Below are 16,974 nucleotides of genomic sequence, written 5' to 3'. Positions count from 1 at the left end.
GCAACAGAGGTGTCAGTTCTCACACACATTTGATGCATACGTCCTTTATTTATAGATGCAAGGTTTATGAAAGCATTCAAGATGGCTTCAAAATTAACAGCAGTACCACTTCATACAAGCTTTTGCTTTTCCAGAGCAAGGATTCTTTAAAAAGAAGGAATAGTTGTTTTGTTCTTCTTCTGACCTCCTGGCAGGTCCCTATGCAGATTCCAACTGCCTGCTTTGAGCCCAAAAACCAGCATATTTTAAGTTCAAAGTGAAACCACATTTCCAAGCAAGGCTCATGTTAAATCATAAATTCCCTCTTGTCATAACAAAGGTCAAATCCCCCTGTAGTTTCCTTGAAATCACCTGGTTTCCAGTATTTGTTTACTGGTCAAAACCAGGAACCTCTTGTTGACCTTGCTTTTTCTTAAAAAAGCATCCATAAAGTTCAGCTATCTCCAGATGTTCCAATGTCCATGAAATCTTTTTTTTTAGTTTTTAAAAGTATAGATGCCAAGTTTTAACAAAAAAAAAATGGACTATCGTAACACCTCTGCCCTTGGCAAAATGAAACGTCATTTTTGAATGCATTTCATTACAATGTATAAAAACAGAAGTTGAAAACATTTTAAACACATTCCACACTCATGTTCTCCTATACTTGTAATTAATACAATTTTGCTTTGTACTATCTTTACTCATATAACTCAACAAAGTTAGATTTATGACAAAGCATCTGCAATAACATTATTTTTCCTGAAATGTGGACAATCTTTAAGAGATAGGGCTGCAACAGGAAACTCCATCAGAATATTTTGGCATTCTGGGTTTTAAATTTTTCCACAAAGGTTAATCAAATCAGCCAATTGCAACCTTCCAAACATAGCCTCCCAGTTGTTTCATGTGTTCTTTCCAAGTGCCACTATAGACCAGCACCTCAGCAAGGTAAACTGCACAGTTAGGAACAGTGGCTACCACTTGATTCATAAGTCTCTGAAAGGTTGCTGGGGAATTTTTAGCCTGAATGGCGTTGCTCAGTACTGGTAAAGACTGTCTGGTGCGACAAAAGCTGATATTTCTTTAGCTTGGGGTGTTAAAGGAACTTGCCAGTATCCCTTTAACAAATCTATATTTGTAAGAAACATGGCACTGCCCACTCTGTCAATATAGTCTTTCAAGTGAGGAATTGGGTCTGCCTTGGTTACTGCATTAACTTTTCTGTGGTCTATGCAAAGTCTGGTTGACCCATCAGGTATAGGCACTCATACTATTGGTGAACTCCAGCTGCTTTGATTATGTTCAATTAAGTTGTTTTCCAGCATGTAATACATTTATGTTTTTACCTGGACCTGCTTGTCTGGATTTAACCGGTAAGGATGCTGCTTTATAGGAATGGATTCCCCTACATCCACATCATGTGTGGCTAAGGTTGTACATCCTGGCTTATCCCTACAGACTCTTTTAAATGCTATGAGTAGCATTGTTAGGTCTTCTTGTTGTCCTGCCTCTAAATATGAAAGCATACTGTCCAAACTTCCTAGCAGTTCAGTATTAGCTAACCAGATAGTAGGAGGTTCTATTTGAGAATTGTCTAGGCCTCCTTCTGCCTCATCGACACTAACCCTTTCATTCTTCACTGTCCCTACTACATGACATACCTGTGCTTGATTATCCTCCTCCCTGCGATAATATTATTTTAACATATTGATATGACACAGTCGACTCTTTTTCTGGGACCTGGGATGTCAATCAAATAATTTACCTTACCAGTTCTTTTGACCACTTTATATGGATCACTGAACTGTGCTTTTAATGGTTCACCCTGCAAAGATACTAATACTAACACTTCATTCCCTGGTTGAAATTTTGGGTCTTTGCATGCTTGTCTGCCCATTTTTTCATAGTGGTTTAGGATGCTTTAAGGTGTTCCTGAGCCACATTGCAAGCTTTTGTGAGCCTTTCCCAGTACATAGATACATAATCTAGTACAGAAGATTCATCCCTCTGTTGTAAAAACCTTTCTTTGATTAATTTTAGTGGACCTCTTATCTCATGTCCATAAACTAATTCAAAAGGACTAAAACGAGTAGACTCATTCAGTGAATCTCTAGTGGCAAATAAAAAAACGTCTAGCCCTTTATCCCAAACATGGGGATATTCATGACAGTATGCCCTAATCATTGTTTTTAGAGTTTGATGGTACCTTTCTAAAGCTCCTTGTGTCTGTGGGTGGTCTGCTGAAGATTTTAACTGTGTTATACCCAAACGTCTTGAAATATTTTAAACATAAAATTGGAACCTTGACCCGATTGAACTTCAATTGGTAATCCATATCTCGTAAAGAATTGGGTTAACTTCTCTACCACTATCTTAGCAGTAATTGTCCTCAAGGGAATGGCCTCTAGGAATCAAGTAGCCATATCCATGATAGTGAATATATAATTGGTGTCCCACTGTTTTCGGCAAGGGTCCTACACAATCTACCAACATCCTACTAAATGGTTCTCCAATAATGGGTATGGGAATTAGAGGTGCGAATTTTATGGCAAGTTGCAGTTTTCCCACAATCTGGCACATATGGCATGTTTTACAAAACTGCATCACGTCCTTGGTAAGACCTGGCCAGTAATAATGTTGACTTATTTATGATTTGGTCTTCTGGATCCCCATATGTCCTGTTATAGAAATTTCATGCACTAGCCTTAATAATTCCTGGTGATACTTAGGTGGTACCACTACCTGTTGACCAATCGTCCATTCTTCGTCCACAGGTCTGTGAGGTATCTCCATTTCCTCATCAGAACCCGATCTTTAACATAATAGCCTTCTGAAACTCCTTTTGCCTCAGCTTCTGTCAGAGCTGAATGTGCCACTTTATTTAACTCTGGATCAGCTTGTTGAGCTGTGATCAGAGAAGATTTGTTAAACATCTAATTTGGAGTATCTAAATCCCCAAAGAAAGTTTCAGATATTCGGCTATCTATCTGTGGTGCCAATTTTACCTCCAACAATGGAACTTGTTTAGCCATTTCTTGGGTTACTACACATGAAGGAAAAGTTCCTGGAACTTTTTCCTGTAACTGTTCTGTCTCTAACTTCACTTGGTTTCTCTGTGACTACAGGAGAAACTAATACTTTTGCTACAGCCAAATCATTCCCTAGGAGTAAGTCAATTCCATTTACTGGCAAACTATGGACAACTCCTACAGTTACTGTCCCAGACATTAGGTCACACTCTTGATGCACTCGATACAAAGGTACAGGTATATACTCCCTGCCAATACCATTCACTAAACTTCAGCATTCAGTGCGCTCTCTGGTGGAAATGTTATGCCTTTCCCCAGCAAAAGAGTTTGGTTTGCTCCTGTATCCCTAAGTATAACTATAGGTTATCCTGCCTCACTTGAGGGATAAGGAGTTACTTTTCCTTTTGACAAGAATTCCTTATAACTTTCAGGTATCTTATTCACAACCGATACACTCACATTGGTTTTTGTATTTGGTTTTATACCTGCCATCAGGGCCACAGCCTGATCTGCTGTACTCTCAGTCAGAGCCCCTTTCTCTGCATTAACCTAGTGTACCCAACAAGTCCCATGGGTTTACCTCACAACTTCCAGAATTCTGAACGAAGATGTGCCACCTTGTGACGGTGATAACACTTTGGCTTGCGGATCTCACTTCCACCCTCAGCACTTGCCTTTCTGGCCTGAGTAAGGGATCATGGGGCATTCCCAGCTGTCCCGTCTTGTCTTCGGCTACTTGCCTTCCTTTCACTCTCCCACCTTTTATCCTTCTTGAGTTTGTGGGGGTGACGGACAAAGGGTTTGGGCTTATACACAAGCTCAAAATCTTCAGCAATTCCCACTGCCTGTTTGGACCTTGAAACCTTTTGGTTCCCTACATGAGTTCTCATTACTGGAGGGTGTGATTATTTTGATTCTTCCAGGAGAATTAGTTCTCTAAGTTTCTCATACGTGGCTTCCATTTTTAGTGTCCATATCCAATGATCAAAATTAGTTTGCTTTACCCTCTCAAATTCTATATAAGTCTGCCCAGCCAATCTCCGGAGGTTCCGAAACTTCTGTCGGTAATCTTCAGGGACTAACTCATATGCAGCGAAAATAGCCTTTTTTGCCATCTCATAATCTGCAGAAGCCTCTTCAGAAAGCATAGCATAAACTTCATGAGAACTGCCCATTAATCTGCCTTGCATAAGCAGTGTCCAACTTTCCTTTGGCGATTTCATTTGTTTGGCTATCTTTTCAAAAGAAATGAAAAATGCCTCTACGTCCCTTTCCTCAAACTTAGGGAGAGCTTACATACATTTAAACAACTTTTCAGTGGGTCCTGGGCTGGACTCAGATTCTTCCTGACCAGAATTTTCCCTGGAGTCAAGACCACCCCTTTGTCTTAGTTCTATCTTTCTTAATCCAAATGCTATTGCTGTTTCTTTTTATTTTTCCTTGTCAAGTTTTCTTATTGCTTTTTTTTTCTATTTCCTGCTCAAGTTTTTTAAGTTGTAACTGAATTTTGCAAATTCAACTGCACTACATTCTGGTTTACTGTCTTCTTCCAATTTCAAACTTTGGGTTATTACTTCAATTACGTCTGCTTTTTTAGTACCTGACTTCAATTCTAACCCCCATTGTGCTGCTAAATCCTTTAGTTTAACTTTAGTTAGGATTTGCAAGTCACTGAGGGATACATTCTCCTTCCCCAGAAAAGTTTCAGCAACTGCTAAAGACATTCTGGCAGTGTAGACTTTACCCTATTACACAAGAAACCGAGTTCTTTTATTTTCCTTTTTCAATTATTATTATTCCACTTACAATTAAACACTATAAGCGTTGGGTTTAATCCTGACAAGAGCCCCCAATTAATATAATATGACTGAGGTGGGAGGAGTGCACTGTTAATTCAGTCCTATGTCTCCACAGATCACAACATATCAATACATTTTCCTACTTACCAAAACAGCCAATTAAACACTCTATTTGTCCCCAGAATAAAGCACACCAACCAGGTTTCTTGAATAAATAACAAAATTATTTGTTTATTATAAAACCAAGTCTTAACCAACAATGGAGTAAATATATATGCAAATCAAAATATTAAAGCCCCGTATTATTATCCTAGTCCTCATGCACATGCACATACATACAAAAACGGGTTAACTGGGAAAAAAGGGATTTTTGTTTACAGCTGTTACAAAGAAATAGAAGGAATAAAAATATAACTTTTACTGAAAAGATATGAGAGTCCTTTTTTGGCGATGTGTCCCAAAGTCGAATAGTTGGCGGCCACTAGAAATTTTTCCAGGCGAGGTTAATGAGCAGTCTGTTTGGAGAGGAACTCAAAGAAATTCAATGGCAGAAGGCTTCACATAGGTCTTCCATCAGGTGTGCAGCAACTGAGGTGTCAGTTCTCACACACATTTGATGCAAAAGTTCTTTACTTAAAGATGCAAGGTTTCTGCAAGCAATCAGGATATCTTCAAATTTACAGGAGGCAACAGTACCACTTCATACAAGCTTTTTCTTTTCCAGGACAAGATTCTTTAAAGAGAGGTAATAATTGTTTGTTTTTTCTTCTGATCTCCTGGCAGGTCCATATGCAGATCCCATATGGACCTTTGAGCCCAAAAACCAGCATATTTTAACAGTTCAAAGTGAAACTACTTTTCTAAGCAAGTCTCATGCTAAGTCATAAATTCTCTCTTGCCACAACAAAGGGTAGCTCTTAGGTCAAATCCCCCTGTGGTTTCCTTGAAATCACCTAGTTTCCAGTATTTGTTTACTGGTCAAAACCAGGAACCTCTTGTTGACCTTGCTTTTATTTTAAAAACATCCATAAATTGCGGCTATCTCCAGATGTTTCAATGTCCATGAAATCTTTTTTTTAGATTTTAAAAGTATAAATTCTAAGTTTAACACAAAAATGGACTCTCGTAATATCAGTAACTCAAAAAAAGTTGCAGTTTAAATCATACAATGCAATAGCATTTGCAGGTGACCGCCATCTTCCATAACATTTCCCACTGGGGAAAAGAAATCCGCCACATGATCTCCACCTCCATATTTCCATGGAATAACCTATGTAGCGCATGTTAGCAAGCAGTGACGCATTAGGGAGTTCAGCTGATGAAACATTTTGCCTTTCAGTTTTCTGGTTTGCTATCCAATTAGCTCAATGTGCGACTAATTTCATCTGGTGTAAATGTCTCACAGACTTACTCATTTTTAAAGCCAGAAAACTAGAGAAAACCTTAAGGACATGTAACTAAACTAACGTAACATAGAAATATCGGAAATATCAGTTGCCAGGCTATGGAAATTCATCAACCAATATTTCAAACTATGTGACAGACACAGAAATGTAGCACTAATAAAGATAAATAATACTATTGTAAACTTGAAACTGTTAACCTATAGAGTGGACAGAACACAGTATCATAATAAGCAATTGACAATAAATAACCTTGAAACAAGTTAATGTATGCATGCTGTGTATGAATGTGGCCAAGCACTTGTTTGTATTTTAATAGGATAACATCTAGGTAGTCTTACTTCCAGAAATGTCATATTTGCAGAGTTTTGTGACATTTTTTTGTTTATAATTGTTCCACGAGTAGCGAATAAGTTCTTATCGTATTTAGGTTTCTGCAGGTTTATCCATTTAAATACTGGTAATAATAAAGGAAGATGGGAAATCCTAGGAAAACTGATCAGAAGAGTCGCACATGACAGTGGAGGAACCTGGGATGTAGGTTGATATATGATTCTGTGCACATGACTATGTCAAGCTGATGCTTGACAAATTAGTGGATCTTGGGCATTTGTCCCTCGATGTTACTGAGAGGACTTTGAGGGGATGAAAAGTTTACCTATGTCTTGCCCTGATATGTTAGTTTTGAACTTTGAAGTGGTTGATTACATCTGAATGGCTCCTGTGTGGAGACCTCTGGCGGTCTCTCCTGCCAGTTGAGCAGAATTAGATGGCAGCTAGATTTGGTAGGGGTGGCAAGGTTACTTCCCTGAATGGCATTAGTTAGCCATTTAGGTTTTCAATAACAATCTTAGACAATAAATTACCATTTTTATTAAAGTAAATTTCACAACTTGCCATGGTGGGATTTAGAACTCTCAGCCTCTGAGTTGTAAGAGCAGTACCATAACTATGACACCAATGTTCTCATTAATATCAGTAAGTGCATGTTTCTGTTATTAATGTTAAATATTCACCTTCTAGTGCTATGTATGGGGAAGAGAGAGAGTTCAACAAATTTTAAAGCCTTCCTATGAGCAACAATCAGAAGAGAGGTGTGATTAAGGACTGGTGCAGGTTGAAGGCATCATGACTACTACCAGAAAACTGGGTGCAGATCTGCATGCTGTGCTGCCTGTCATTAGAGACCACCTGGATATTCAGGAAATGGATTGCCTTCCTGTTGCCATAGGTGCCTGGGTCTTCATGTGCAATGTATGTGCAGTCAATGCACCTGTGGGAAGTCTGCGATCCTGCCAAAGCCTGCAGCTTTTTCATCTTGCTGCATTGCCACCATGTGGAAGGAGAGGAATTTTGTCCTCTTGGAGTGCAGCCATTCTGTAATGTTCCTGATGGAGCAGTGGACAGAAAACTGGGTGATGTTGCTGATATCACCACTTGTAGCCTAGAATCCAGGCGCGTATCCATTGTCTCTCGAGATAAGGAGGCCCAAAAGAAAGAAGCCTAGAATGACCCCACGGCATAGAAATAAAGAACCACTATCAGTGCTGTCCAAGCCCTAGTGTGGGGCTCCAGTTGGCACTGCAACAGGTGACATATCTCAGTGACAGATTCCCTGTTGAAGCAGAGGCATCTCACATACTGCTCTGCAGTGAGATTGAGGTTGGAAATGCAGTTCCTAAACACCTGTGTGGAGTAGGACCTCCTGCACACTCCCTTCCTTCGCTGTCTGCTCGCAGTATTTGCTAGTCTGTGCATTCTTCCTTGCTGTTGCTACTCCTCATCCTCAAGCCCCAAAAATAGACCCAGCAAAACACACATGACAGAAAATAACTTTGCTGAATTCAAAGCCCAGACCCCTGCATTTCCAAAATGTTGGACAGAGAACTTATAAAAACAGATACTGCCAAACGCACACTAGCAGCCGAACACAACTAACCAGCGATTACCTTCATGGAGGTCAGGATCTCTTTCAAGGCTGCTTCCTGACCATTCCCACCATGATTTGTTTGGCAGACTTATGAATTAGCGAATCAGGTGCTGGCGTAAACGAATTTCCCAAAAGGGAAAAACAATTGGAGGACACCGATTTAAATATTATAATTGGTTCAATGTTTACTTTAAGCAAGTGTCTGGGATGACTAACGGGTGTCTGATCCAAAACGGTAGGCGACGCACTTCCTGTAGATCAAGGGCACGTTATCAGCCCCTGAAATTGGTACGTTTGACACCCGCCCTGCATTGGAAAAATAAGTTAAACAACGTCCAATTTCACCCCACACTCTCAATATTTCTTTTCTTAGAACAGATGTTGGACACTTCCACAGCTTTGCTCTTCTGCAGCATTGAGTTTAACCTATTGGAGACATGGAGATGGATTTTTGGCCCCCACCAGGGCCGGGATCGGAGGTGGATGGGAGCTAAAAATAGCCCTGCTGGCAGGTGTGCCGGTTACCTAGCTCCATCCACCTGTGGGACATTTTTGCAGAGGCAGGATCAAGGGCTAGCAAAGCTACTTGCCTGCGCTTGGTGGATAGCCTGTCAGGTTCATTAACAGCCTAACTGAGTCCAATTAAAGGAGAACTTTCCAGTTGGCCTCCAGTTTCTCACAGGCATCGGGGGCCAGTTTAGGTGCCTGTGGCAGTAGGCCGGGGGGCCAACACTCCCAGCAGGCCCATAGGCCCTTCCTGCCTTCCTGGGTGCAGGACCAGCCACAGGCCATGCTGTATCGGGGTCCCCTGCCGCCAGCAGTGGTGGCTTGGCTGCTGTATCTATTTCAATTAATGATTTAAAAAAGTTGGAGAAAAGGCGCCTCCATTTCGAAGCACCCTCTCTCTTACTTACCTTCCATTGCAGCCTGCTACTTCTTTCAAGCTGGAAGGACTCTTACTGGCCCTCCAGCTTTGAGAGCCTGCCACTGTCCTTAATTGGATGGCGAACCTGACCTCTGGCCATTGATTGGCTGCCCCAAGGAAAATCACGGGTGAGTGACTGCTTCCCCCGGGGGTGTGTTCAGGATGCAGAAACAGTCTGATCTCTGTTTCCCACCTCTGGGGGAAAATTCAGTCCATGGTTTTAGTTTATTTCTCAACTGAGTAGTGATGTCTGTCTAACAATTTTATCGAAGACTGATGATTAGAATCCATTTGTGAGACCCTCTAGATTAATCTATCTCAAGTTATTGCTTTTATTTGCAGACTTAACTGAAAACGCTTACTATTTATTATCTGGTTTTTGAGATTATTTAGAAAATGATGATGAGGGTTTTATCTTTTAATTGGTGTCAGTGGTCACACTTTTGGCCCTGAGTCAGAAGGTCATGAGTTCAAGCCTCAATCCAGCACTCGAGCATTCCATCTCAACTGGCAAATGAGTACAATACTGCACTATTGCAGGTGCCATCTTTTGGATGAGAAGTTAAACCAAAGTCCCATCAGCCCTCTCAGGTAGACATAATAGATTCCATGGCACTATTCAAAGTCGAGCAGGGGTGTTCCTCTGCTTTCCTTGCTAACATTTTTCCTTCAACCAACAGCACTAAAACTGTTTAAATGGTAATTTATCTAATTGTTTTCGTGGGACCTTGTTGGTGCTAATTGGCTGTTGCAGTTTTCTACTTTACAACTGTGACTACAATTCAAAAGTACTTTGTTGGCTATGAAGCTCTTTGGGAAGTACTGAGGTCCTGAAGAGTGCTATTTAAGGACAAGGTCTTCTTCTAGTATATGCAGTTGCGCAGTAACAATCACGTCTGGCCATTTCTACAATGTTGTACCATAAATAAAAATAGTACATGTAGTAAAGGAGATTGTTTTTCTATTTACATTCTATAATTCATGTGATGAAATATAGGTACAACAGGCTTAATTAGGTAGAATTTAGATCTAGTTAATATATTATACCTTTTAGAATTAAAGATTGAATAAATGGTCAGTTCCAAGACTCACTGACATTCCCCTCTAAGAAGGTAGAGTTAGAAATTTCAAGTTCTTTCAAGGTCCCTGTTACAATAGAATGTGAACCAGAAACACCTTTTAAGTTGGGAAATCCATTTCAGTGTCTCTGTTGCCAGGGAATTGAAGGATAAACACACAATGAAATATCCTGTGTGACATCAGAAAGAGGTAGCAATAAACTTAATTGATGGTGTTGGTTGATGATGCAGACAGGTCGGCTCAAAAGGTTGTTACAAGGTACCATAAAACACAATTATAGATAATAAAACAATAACTGGAATAATACTTACACAGGAACAAGAGGTCAAGTAAATACAATTATAAACATTCTGACCAGATAAATGCTCACAACTTCAAGAGCAGGGGAAGTCCAGCAAAACATTAAGTGGAGATGCTAGTTAATGATACTACCAAATATGGATCTTAAAAGCAGGAAAAACACAAACATAAAGGTAACACCTATATTCTAAAAGGTCAGATGATACCTTAGAAACAGTATAATCATGAGAGTTTCTGAAGCAAAAATTAGAAGTGTTAAATTCCTCAACAATGCTTTTCACCTTATGGCTTACTTGGGGAATTTAAGGCAAATGTTTACTTTAAATTTTGATGGATATTCTAAGATATTTTTCTGTAACATTAGCAGGATTAAACTTTTGGATTCTATGTTAGAAATAAGATTATTTGTTACATTTTTAGTAATATTTTATATTGTGATACACCTATCCACTTAAAAGTATATTGCCTGTTCAATTCTTTAATAAATATATAAACATTAATAAGTTGACTCATGTAGTATTCTGTATACAACAACAAGAACCTCCCCTCTCTGTGTCTCTTTAAGTGAAAAGATACGTATTGAAGAATTTCCCAGACCCTTATAATATCTGGGATATTTATGACTTAGCCACAATTATTAAAAAATAGGCTATCCGAAAGATGGTAATATTCTTTGTTAGTTTTCTTTCTTTGAGGGAAAGCTAGTTCAATTCTTTGGACCCAAATAAGTGTCTATAAGAATTTGTCTGGTTTGAGCTTTATTAAGGAAGATTCATAGGGATGCCCGCCTGATTTGGTTTAGTCCCTATAAGGGGTTAAAGTCATAAATCACTTCGGCCATACGTCCCTTACCTTGTCTCCTTTTACACCTCTGTCTCCCTTCAGCCCCCTCAGTCCTGGGAAACCCTACAAATAATAATAGTCCTGAATGCATGGGCACAATTAATCAGTGTGACAATTTATACCATAGACACGACACTCAGAAATTGAAAATAATTTTTAATTTAAAAAACATAGTCAGGCTTTTTATAAATGTATATGCTTTTGAGCTTTAAAAATTGAATATTCAGACTATTTGGAGTTTTCACTCCAGCAACCTTAAAATTCAAGGATTTAGAAACTCTGAGGCAATAATAAAACTGGTGTGTGAACCAGTAGGCAATATGCAAATTTTCTCCATTCAGCATCACCAAGGTTCTAACATATATAATGTTTATACAGCGGTAAATTCTCACTAGATCATAAGAGTTATTTAATGGCGTGAGGAATTGGAAGCACAAACCAGCAGGAAGAAACCTAAAATGAAAAGTTATTTTAAAGGATGCTGCCAATGTTTCCAACATTTGCTTTGTTATTTTAGGTTTCCAACATCTGCAGTATTTGCCTTTTCTGACCTTCGGTTCTGTTGTTCAAACAACAAACACCCGATGATTGGTAGCGGAAACTTTTGCCATTTTGGTGGGACATTGCCTATGTATGGGCAAAGGAATATATTGTCATTTTCAAAACCTTAAGATACAGAAAATGATGCCTCATGCACAAAATGTATTATGTGTTTCTTATTATGTGTAGTGACAAATTTTCTTTTCAAAAGAAAATGACACACCTGAATCTGAATTGGAAAGATTCAGGGATTCAGTCCGTGAAGCTGAATTGCCTAATCAGGACAATTTTGGCTCTTAGTTTACATCATGCACATTAATTAACTCTTTAATTTGTGCTTTCATTATTACATTTTCCATGATTGATTTGTTTTCCAGAAAGTATGTTTTTTTTAACTTTACATATGGTGACTGGGTAGAAATCTGCAGTTACTTAATTAACAATTTTGTTTTCTAATTTAATAGCATGTTTTAAATATTCTGCCAAATGGTACTTACATCTAATCCCGGTTCACCAGGTTTTCCCTGTGAGAGACAAGAAGGAAAACAGATACTGTACTTCACTGAAAGAAATCTGAACTTGACCTTTTGTCTTAATAAATTTGCTTTAACATAATACATTGCCTCCACATACATCACAGTTAATACCCAAAATTAAAAGAAGGGCAACAATACAAAACATTCATACATATATATGAGGGGAAATTCACTAACTTACACTCCAATGGGGAGCCATATCCAAAGGGTCAAAACTATAGTATTGTCGCACTGTTTCCCAATCTATGTTTCTTGTGAGCTTGGCTCCCCACTGGAAGCGTGTCATTTTACCCAACAACTTTGCCTTGGTATGAAAGCTTATTTTCTCTGTGACTGCAATGTTTTTATTGATGTTTTTTCAGGCCTAGTGATATAATTCATTACATGAAATCATTACAATGTTCAGCACAATAAAAAGTTTTGTTCATTTGGAAAGTATTTTGACCGTCTGGGGTGTAAGCTTCTCTTCCAATCAACATCAGTAACAATAAAATAAGTAGAAATGGGCTTGGCCATTTGACCCACCTTGCTGATCTTTCATGAGAAACATACACTTCCTCCCAACATAGTATCTAACTGATTGTTGTCTGATTTCAAAGTTTTTGCTCACTACATTAAGCAGAAGGCCATTCCAGATAATGATTACTCTTTGCATGATGAAGTGCTCTTTGACATTAACCCTGAAATTGCTTTTTACCAGTTTGTACCTACCTCACTCTTCCTACAGCCATTATTTAATTTATGTAGTGCTCTAGATTAACTTTTTCTATTCTGCTTATACCACCACAAAATACATTTCCATTTGCTTCAGTTCAAGACTGAGAATGCTTAGCTTTCCTTGCCTACCCTCAAAGACAGGCAAAGAGGAGAGAACCCCAAAATATGCTAATGAAGGTGAAGATAAGCAAAATATAGTTACAGACTAAATGAATACTTCTTTCAAGGTGGGGTGGCGTAAAATTGAGTGGGAGGCTCCGGAAGGCCTTCCCGATCCGCTCCTGCCTCCGCCCCACTTTACGTGGGCCGGTGGGGGGGGGGGGGGGGGGGGGGGGGTGGGGGGTGGGGTGGTGGTGCAAGGAATGGGCTGCCCGCCCCAGACCAATCAAGGCCCTTAAGTGGCCGCTTAAGGGCCTTCGCCCACATCCACGTGGATTTTTACCTGTGGCAAGCGGGCGTCCGGGAGATGTGAAAGGCCGCCCAGTGAAAGCTGGCAGCCTCTCAGTACCCCGGGGGTGGGCCCTGACTAACGTGCACAGGGTGCCCGATTGAGGGCTGCCCCCGCTTCCCCAACCACCCTCAGGACCCGAGATGCGCCCCTTCCCCCCACATGACCATCCTTGCCTCGCTGGGGTGTGACCGATCACCACGGCGAAGCAACCCTAACTTATCTGTAGTCCTGGCTCCATGTCCTCGCCTGGGCTGCAGTCCCAGCAGTGGCCACCACTCCCAGTGGAACTGCTGGGACTAAGAGCTGCCGGCCCAATGATTGGCCGGCAGCTCAATGAGGCGGGACTTCCTCCCTCAGGCCCGGGGCCCTGTAAAATGCGGGATGGATCCTCGGGCCATGCGGAAGCGGGTTCACCACTGACTTTTATGTCGGTGGCCAGCTCCTGTCCGCCCAATGTAATATCCAGCCCATGGTAACATGTTCCTCCTAATAGCAATAATCCAAGTAGAATAAATAATTTCTACATAAATTAGATAGAAGTGTGAGACATTTATTTATTTTTATTTATTTAGAGATACAGCACTGAAACAGGCCCTTCAGCCCACCGAGTCTGTACCGACCAAGAACCACCCATTTATACTAACCCTACAGTAAGCCCATATTCCCTACCACCTACCTACACTAGGGGCAATTTACAATGGCCAATTTACCTATCACCTGCAAGTCTTTGGCGGTGGGAGGAAACCAGAGCACCCGGCGAAAACCCGCACAGGCAGTACCCAGAATTGAACCCGGGTCCCTGGAGCTGTGAGGCTGCGGTGCTAACCACTGCGCCACTGTGCTGCCCATGCCGACATGCTAAAAGGGCTCCAAAATTTTTTTTTCTTGCAGAGGGATGGTATTTGTTCCTTGATACTATGAATCAAAGCCTCAGTATTTAGTGTTCGGAATTCGGCCGAGAGGGCTGAGTGTAAATGTTTAAGAGGGGCGTATGCAGAAGCTCTCTGACTGCAACCAAGCACAGATATCATCATCAGGTAAAATAAATTTTTTTGGAAGAAAAAATATTTAAAGGGATATTGCCAATAACCTCTTATTCTAATTGCAGCAGGTCCCTAAATCCACCAGCAGAGGCCAAGGATCCCATCTTCTGTATGCAAACAAAGCCAGGGCCATTAATAAGGTCCGAGTTAGGGGAAATCTTGGGGCTGACGGAAGCCTTGCCTGACCTGAGATGTGCTACAATCAGGAAGTGGGGGGCGTGGGGAGGCGCAGCATGTCTAGGCCGGTATACAAGTGCAGAGTTGTAGTACGCATTAATTTAATTGTCCGCTGTTAAACATCCTGAATTCTTACCTTTTCTCCCTTTTGACCAGGTAGACCTGAAAGACCCACAGAACCAGGATTTCCCTATAAAAGGGGACATGGCATGATGTCATTAATTAATCTTTCATTCAATTTCTATAATTTGGAAAAGTTTTCCATGTCACTTAATTGATTTATGTTCATGCTTGAATTAAGAGACTGGACACCTGATGACTAAGAACAGCTTTCCCCTTGCCACAACTGGCTAAGATGTGTAACTAAGACATGCATGGGTAAATTTTCATCTTCACAATCTAGGTGGTAATCTGAAATTAATGGACTGAAAACCAGGCGGGTTCCACAGTAGGTTGTTGGATCAATTTTGACAGACCTGGAAGGTCCTATATTCGACACCAAATTTTAACTGAGTTTACTGATTCCAGTCAGGATAGTGGTAGCAGTCCAGAGATTGGCCTCAGCACCAAGGACGAGTAGGGGAAAAATCTGTTACAGTTCCCACCCTGATCACTATCTGGCAACACCCATTGAAGTGTGTGTGTGTGTGTGTGTGTGTGTGTGTGTGTGTGTGTGTGTGTGTGTGTGTGTGTGTGTGTGTGTGTGTGTGTGTGTGTGTGTGTGTGTGTGTGTGTGTGTGTATGTCAGGCAAGGAAGGATTAGGCTTGGTAATGAATCCTTCCACCTCCTGCACTCCAAATATATTCAAAAGTGAGGATTGACCACTGGAACAATACTGGAAGGTGTCCAGAGCTAAAGGAGAAATAATTGCAGGAAATTAATAGCTCATCACACTATACCTCCTCCCCCAATTATACTCATTCTGGATCAGCTTTTTTTTTGTACTGACAACCAAAGACGAGTATGAAATTGGCAATAATTTAGCGCCATGAATCAGTTTAAATACAATTTTTAATTGTACACTGATGAGTTCAGTTGATTTTCACCAATAGGCAGTAACGACAATCAGAAATTTGATTAGAAATAAATAGGGATAATTTAGTGGATCTGTGATCAGAAAGAACTGGTTGATACTGCTGAAGCTAATCCTTTAGAGCCAATAGGTAGATCAGACTTTCACCTCATAAGCTTAGGCTAGGTTAAAATGTTACAGAGATGAAGCCCATTTTGCCATTCAATCACCACTGCCACATTCTCCGATGATTTTTAGATCTGTATTCTGTACCACCTCATTCTACACCACCTCCACTTCATGGGTCATTAGCAGGTTCGAATGTTGTGCCACTCCTTCAATTGGCCACAGACTCAGTTTTCTATCTCCACATTTGTTTTGTCCGCTTCTGAGTGGCTTTGCCAGCCTCTGGGCTTAGACCAGTATTATTGTTCACTAAAATGCAGCAAGACCTGGACAATATGCAGGCTTGGGCTGATAAGTGACAAGTAACATTCGTGCCATACAAGTGCCAGGCAATGACCATCTCCAACAAGAGAGAATCTAACCATCTCCCCTTGACAATCAATGGCATTACGATCGCTGAATCCACCACCATCAACATCCTGGGGGTTACCATTGACCAGAAACTGAACTGGAGTAGCTATATAAATTCCGTGGCTACAAGAGCAGGTCAGAGGCTAGGAATCCTGCAGAGAGTAATTCACCTCCTGAGTCCCTAAAGCATGTCCACCATCTACAAGGCACAAGTCAGCAGTGTGATGGAATATTCTCCACTTGCCTGGATGGGTGCAGCTCCAACAACACTCAAGAAGCTCAACACCATCCAGGACAAAGCAGCCCGCTTGATTGGCGCCCCATCTATAAACATTCACTCCCTCTACCATTGATGCCCAGTGGCAGCAATGTGTACCATCTACAAGAGGCACTGTAGCAATGCACCAAGCCTTCTTAGATAGCACCTTCCAAACCCGTGACCTCTTCCACCTAGAAGGACAAGGGCAGCAGGTAGATGGGAACACCACCACTTGCAAGTTCTCCTCCAAGCCACACACCATCCTGACTTGGAACTATATCGCTGTTCCTTCACTGTTGCTGGGTCAAAATCCTGGAACTCCCTTCCTAACAGCACTCTGGGCATGCCTACCCCACAAGGATTGTAGCAGTTCAAGAAGGGAGCTCACCACCACTTTCTTAAGGGCAATT

At 40.9% G+C, this 16,974-nt stretch overlaps 1 protein-coding gene across 1 annotated transcript in view; it reads right to left on the bottom strand.

Annotated features, from left to right (window-relative positions):
• Window positions 1-16,974, bottom strand: part of LOC137375617 (collagen alpha-1(XXIII) chain-like) — a 339,099-nt gene that overhangs the window by 27,079 nt on the left and 295,046 nt on the right. The window contains exons 14-16 of the mRNA XM_068042994.1: window positions 14,892-14,945; window positions 12,329-12,355; window positions 11,301-11,354 (exon numbers count right to left, since the gene is read on the bottom strand). Of these exons, the coding sequence (XP_067899095.1) occupies window positions 11,301-11,354; window positions 12,329-12,355; window positions 14,892-14,945 (135 nt within the window). The remainder of the gene's footprint in view (window positions 1-11,300; window positions 11,355-12,328; window positions 12,356-14,891; window positions 14,946-16,974) is intronic.

Source organism: Heterodontus francisci, chromosome 12 (genome assembly GCF_036365525.1).
Source record: "Heterodontus francisci isolate sHetFra1 chromosome 12, sHetFra1.hap1, whole genome shotgun sequence".
Taxonomy (NCBI): domain Eukaryota; kingdom Metazoa; phylum Chordata; class Chondrichthyes; order Heterodontiformes; family Heterodontidae; genus Heterodontus; species Heterodontus francisci.
This window is presented reverse-complemented; position numbering and strand designations above follow the sequence as displayed.